Here is a 6,000-nt window from a genome sequence, read left to right on the forward strand (position 1 = left end):
CAAGATATCATATTAAGAAGGGATTTCTTTGACAAGCGTTCTAGAAAAAAAAAAAAAAAGAAAAATGCAAAGAGCAGAGGAGAGAACATATTGAGTTTAATTCAAAATATATGCTGCCTTTCCGAGCATGGTCCCTAATGTTCCCGGGAAGAAATTGCCACTGAGCAGCTAGCTGTAGAATAAAGAGTGAATTTCTGATTGTTATTTCCACCCCCCCCTTCTCTCCAGAAAACAAATCGTGTCCTCACAGCTCAGAAAGTGTTTTCATCTCTGCCCCAAGACGGCTGGAGGCTCCCCCGCTCCTCCGAAGGGGCGGCCGGGCGCTCACCTCGGGGCGCGGGGAGGGGGGGAAACCTCGGGGAATGATTACTACTGGGTGATCAATATTTCAAAAGATTCCTGAAATCTGCTTTAAGTCGCTGTCCTGACCTACAAATGACTTCTCACTCCCCGCGACTATTCTCGGCGTCTATTCAGGACCATTCAGCCGAAAACAATAAGGTTTAAAATGTTAAATAAATAGATATATAGATAGATATAGCTTTATTTGGTCGGAGAAGGGCGCTGGGCTCTTTGCAGATAATTCCTTGTCTTAACAGAGATGGGAAGTAATCTTGAGGGGAAGGGGGGGAGTTTTTCCCTAAATCTCGGCTCTCCTTGCGGTCCTCCCGCTGCATCCATTGTCACCGACACTCCCAGCATCACTGTCACGGGGATGCAGCCGGTTTTAATCTGATCTCTCAGCTCTGCCTTATCCCCCGCTCCCAACCCGGGCGCGCCGAGCTCCGTGCGGGCCGCACCGGGCCGGACCCCACAGCTTTACCGGGGAGGGGGTGTGTGGCGGGGTCCCCGCTATCCCATCGCGGGGGCCGCTCCCTCCAACTTTCCGGCAGCAAACGGCGGCGGGTACCGGGTGTTCCCCACTTCTCCGCCTTGCCCCTGCCCGCAGCGGGGCGGCGGCCCCCGGGGAGCGGAGCGGGCCGGGCCGGGGAGCCCGGGGAGCGGGGCGGGGAGCCGGGGCGGGGGGGGGGGGAGCCGGGGCGGGGAGGTGCCGCGGACCGGCGGTGCGGGGCCTTCCGCCGTGATTGGCAGCGGCTGACAGTGAGTGGCAGCCCCGCCATGGAAACCCGGGAGCCAATCTGCCGAGCCCGGCAGCAAATCAGCCGCTCCCGCAGCAGCGCGGCGGCGGCGCGGAGCTGGGCTTGTGCTTTTTCTTTTTTCCTTTTTTTTTTTTCACCCCCCACCCCTTTTTTATTTTTTAAATTTTTTTTTCCTTTTTTTTTCCCCCTTCCCTCCCTCCCTCCCCCCACGCCCGCCCTCCTCCCTGCTCCATCCTCCTCCGCCTCGCCCCTGCCCACCGCCCCCAGTCGCCGGAGCCGCCGAGCGCTCCCCATCGCCTCTCCGCCCTCCGCCGGCCCTCCCGCGGCTGCTCCGCCGGCGCCGGAGGAGGCAGAAGCGGAGCGAGGGGCGGTCGCCCGGGGCCGCTGCCCGCTTCCCCGCCGCGGGGCTGTGCGCGGCGGCGGCGGGCATCGCCGGGGGTGCGCGGAGCGCGGAGCGGAGCCCGGCGCCGCCTCCATGTTCCAGCTGCCCATCCTCAATTTCAGTCCGCAGCAGGTGGCCGGGGTCTGCGAGACCCTGGAGGAGAGCGGGGACATCGAGCGCCTGGGGCGCTTCCTCTGGTCCCTGCCCGTGGCCCCCGCGGCCTGCGAGGCCCTCAACAAGAACGAGTCGGTGCTGAGAGCCCGGGCCATCGTGGCCTTCCACACCGGGAACTACCGGGAGCTCTACCACATCCTGGAGAACCACAAGTTCACCAAGGAGTCCCACGCCAAGCTGCAAGCCCTCTGGCTGGAAGCGCACTACCAGGAGGCAGAGAAGCTGCGGGGCCGACCCCTGGGGCCGGTGGACAAGTACCGGGTGAGGAAGAAGTTCCCGCTGCCCCGCACCATCTGGGACGGCGAGCAGAAGACACATTGCTTCAAGGAGCGGACGAGGCATTTGCTGCGGGAGTGGTACCTGCAGGACCCTTACCCCAACCCCAGCAAAAAGCGGGAACTGGCACAGGCCACGGGACTTACCCCCACGCAAGTGGGCAACTGGTTCAAAAACCGCAGGCAAAGGGACAGGGCAGCAGCCGCTAAGAACAGGTAAGGTGCTGCCCGCCCCGTCGGAGCACAGGGCCCCCCCTTAGGGAGGCTTCGCCCCCGCCCGCCGAGGCCGGGGGGCCGGGGGGGCCGGTGCGAGGCTGCCGGCGGAGGCACCAGCCCCGCCTCGGGGGCCGGGGAAAGCAGCCGGGAAGTGTCTCCCCGGGAAATGCAGCGAGATAACGTGGGGGCAGCGGGAAAACCCTCCGTCTTTTTCACTTAGTTATTTGGAAGAGGGGAGGGAGTGTGTGTGTGTGTGTGTGTGTGTGTCCCCGGCTCCCCCTTGGCCGCTCCTGGGGGAAGAGGGAGGGAGGGAGACCCCCGGGCACGGCGGCTGGCGGAGCTGCGCGGCCGCGGCAGGGCCTGGCGGCAGAAGGGCCGTGAAACGTGCGCAGGGAGAAACCTCCCGTCGAAGTTTTGCCCGGACGTACAGATACCTATTTTATATATGTCCATCCGGAGCAGAGCCAGCAGTGACCCTCCGCGGGCCCTGCTCCTTTACCGCCTTGCCCCACACCTCCGCCGGCGCCGGCCAGGAACGTTTCTTGGGATAATTTTCTTCTTTTTCTTCATTTTTTTTATTTTTCTTCTCTTCTTTTTTTTTTTTTTTTCTTTTAATCTTAAAGAACAAAATCGCGGCTCTAAATGCGCCGTGTTACCCCCACACTAGCGGCACAAGCCGACGCCCCGGGAGGCGGGGAAGGGAGCAGAGTCCCCCCGTTATCTCATTCTCCAGGAGCCCGGGGATGGGGGGGGGGGGGGGTGGTGTCCACCCGTGACCACGCAGCCCCGCGGGCCGCTGCGCGCAGCCGGGCGGCCGCACGTCGGGGGAGGGGGTGCTGTCAGCCGCAGCCCCCCTCCATCGGGCGAGGGGGAAGATTTACGGCCTGCCGGAGGGGAACCGCCGCCCGGGAGATGCTGCGGGGAATTACCGACCCCTCGGATGAGGCCCGGTTCGGGGACAGGCTGCGGAAGGCGGGGCGGGGGGGGGACGACACAGCCGCAGGACAGGCTGACCCTGGGGTGGGCACCCAGTTTCTCAGGCAGAGCCGCCCGACTGGGATGACTGGTGTGAGCTGGAGGTGGGAGCAGCGGCGCGGGTGTGCCTGTCGGTGTTGCCCCCGGGGAGGGGGGGAAGCGAGGGGCTGTCGGCGGGTCCCCGGGGCGCGGGGGGCGGGCGGTGATGCTGTGTGTGCCGGTTCCCCTTGCAGGCTACAGCAGCAGGTCCTCACGCAGGGCTCGGTGCGCTCGCTGCAAGCGGAGGAGGAGAGCGGCGGGGAGGCGGTGGGGGCCGCCTCCAGCCCCGCAGCCAGCCTCTCCAGCAAAGCGGCCACCTCCGCCATCTCCATCACATCCAGCGACAGTGAATGTGACATCTGACACCACCGCCGTGACAATCCGGGGGGAGCGGGAGGTCCGGCTAACCGCCGCCTGCCTGCCTGCCGACACGGCCGGAGCAGCGGGGCTTGCAATGGCCCGGCCGCGGTCGCCAAAGCCGGGGGACGGGGCTCTCCCCGGCCACACGCCGCCCGCCCGCGCCTCCATCCCAGCCCCGCAGCAGACTGCATTAAAAAACGTGATAAAACTCGTTGTCGCCTTTATTTCGAAAGATTTGCAGAATTGATGCCTAAAAAAAAAAAAAATTAAAGCCCTCAAAACACTAAAAAAAAAAAAAAAACACACAACAAAAACAAACCATCAAAAAACCCGAATGCCAAGTTGCAAAATGTCTGAGCGCCTGCCCTTATTCCGCGGGGGTGTTTCATGTTGAAAAGACGCTGTTCTTTTGGTTGGGTTTTGCTTTACTTTAAAGGGGTTTTTTTATATATATATATATAATGTTTATTTACTTATTTAAGGGATTGCTATGGTAGATTTTTTCTATTATTATTATTATTAATAATTATTATTATTTTTGGCTTGTTCTCTATGTGCACAGGTGACTTGTAGAGCATGTGCAGGACGAAACTGTATGAAGCAGCCTAAAATCATAATAAAATATTTGGTGAACGACCCTCGCATCTGCTTTGAAATGACGGTGTCGGTCTCAAGCCCGCCAGTTTACGCAGAGCAGATCTCCGAGGCCACGGGTATTTCAGCATCAGCTCGGCAGGATCTGAAATAACCGGGTCCCCGGGCCCGGGGGTGATGTCTTTGCTCCCGGGGGGAGCCGGGATGAGGTGAGGGGAGCGGGTCCGGGGCTGGCGGAGGATGTGGGTGCCCGGGGACGGAAATCCGGAGGAGAATTTTCGGACAGGGACGAGGAAAAATGAAAAAAAAAAAAAAAAAAAAAAGGAGAGGAATGGTTGGGGACAGCCCAGCCGGGGAAGCCAAGCTTCCTCCCTCACCTGGCAAATGCAAGGAGTAGATGGGTATTAACAGCCGTCCGTGCGCGGGAAGGGCCGGAACGGGGGCGAAATCCCCCCAATCCCAGCCCCTGCGATGTGCCAGGGACTGACCCCCCCACCCGCCTCCCTCGCGTTGTTTTGCTGCGGTTTTGCTGGAGGAGACCAAACGCCAGGTCCAAGGAGCGCGCTAAGCTTTTTCCCCCAGCAGAAGGATTTTATATTATACAATTTGACATTGATCTTTAAATCGCCTGAGCTGTGCTTTTTTTGTCTGCTCGGTCTCATCGCCTCGACTTCCCTGTCCTCCGAGAGATGCCTCCCCGGTAAGCTGATTCCTCGGCTCGTTTTGTTGAGCGGCCGAAGGCCGGCCCGGGGGGACCCGGGCAGAGCCGACCCGCCGCGGCTGCCGGCACCGCCCCGGCCCCCCCCCCGGCCCCGGCGGCCCTACGGAGCCGGCCGGGGGGGCTCGGCGGCCGTGTCAGCTCCGCGATGGATTCATTCAGCCGTGCCGCCTTCTAGCGGGGGGTATACTCCCGTCTCGGCAGTGGCTTTTCCCCCTCTGCCTAAATCCGCGTTTAAAGCTTGTTGGCACTGCCGATGTCTAAACCCGCGTTTCACCCCCCATGCATGAACCTTGGTTTTCCTCACAGACCATCCCAGGGACGGGGCAGGCAGCAGGTATTTATCAGCTGGTTTTTAAAGCCCGTTTACAAGCAGCTATTTCCTTGGCGGGGTGTAATTTAGGGCGTCGGGGGGAGGGAAATAAGCCGTGTTTTGCGAGTGCGGGAGCGGCCGGAGGGCAGCGGTGGGGAGCGGGGGCAGCGCGGGGGTTTCCAGCTCCCTTTGGGGGTACTTACCCGAGGGGGGGGCGCGGAGCGCGTCTTGCACCCCAACCCTGCGCCGGGTTTGTTGCCTCTTAAACCCCACCGGGTTTATCCCCGGCAGAGCCGTGCAAGAGGAGCCCGGCTTTGCAGCTCAAACCACAAACGAGGTGGGGGGGGTTGCCTTGGTTTTGGTGGTGGGTTCGTTGGCGGGCAGTGCTTCCCACCCACGAGTTTTTTTGGGGAGCAAAAGCGGTTGTTCGCCCTCAAAACGGAATCTGCTGAAACACACCGTGTTCTGTCTTTCCTTCCCCGGGAGTCGGTGAGGCGGGTTGCGATTTCTCTATCGGCTTCTGCGGGCAGAGTAGTAGCGCTTGTTGTGGGGAATTAAAGCTTTCGAAAAGACATATAGAGAGGTGGAGAATTATATGAACATACGCGCGCGGCCTCTGACAAGGTGGGATTTCTTTTTAACTAAAAAAGCTGGAATTTGGACAATAGGCAGCGACGTGAACATTATGTATTTCTACAAAGCGTTTAAGCGGTATGAGGACACTGTCTCTCCCGAGTGGGCCATGGAGGGACCCTCCCTCGATGCTCCGTGCCCCCAGCCGCAGAGGGGGCACAAATCAGCCCCTTCCGAAACGGCGGCCGGGGAGGGGGCGAGCACGGAGCCACCCCGAGAAG

At 60.7% G+C, this 6,000-nt stretch overlaps 1 protein-coding gene across 1 annotated transcript; it reads left to right on the forward strand.

Annotated features, from left to right (window-relative positions):
• Window positions 1-905: 905 nt before the first annotated feature.
• Window positions 906-4,158, forward strand: SIX6 (SIX homeobox 6). The gene is made up of 2 exons (XM_074868986.1): window positions 906-2,147; window positions 3,356-4,158. Exons 1-2 carry the CDS (start codon window positions 1,120-1,122, stop codon window positions 3,522-3,524), a joined length of 1,197 nt encoding a protein of 398 aa, XP_074725087.1. The 5' UTR covers window positions 906-1,119; the 3' UTR covers window positions 3,525-4,158.
• Window positions 4,159-6,000: the final 1,842 nt, after the last annotated feature.

This window comes from Strix uralensis, chromosome 4, assembly GCF_047716275.1.
Source record: "Strix uralensis isolate ZFMK-TIS-50842 chromosome 4, bStrUra1, whole genome shotgun sequence".
Lineage (NCBI taxonomy): Eukaryota > Metazoa > Chordata > Aves > Strigiformes > Strigidae > Strix > Strix uralensis.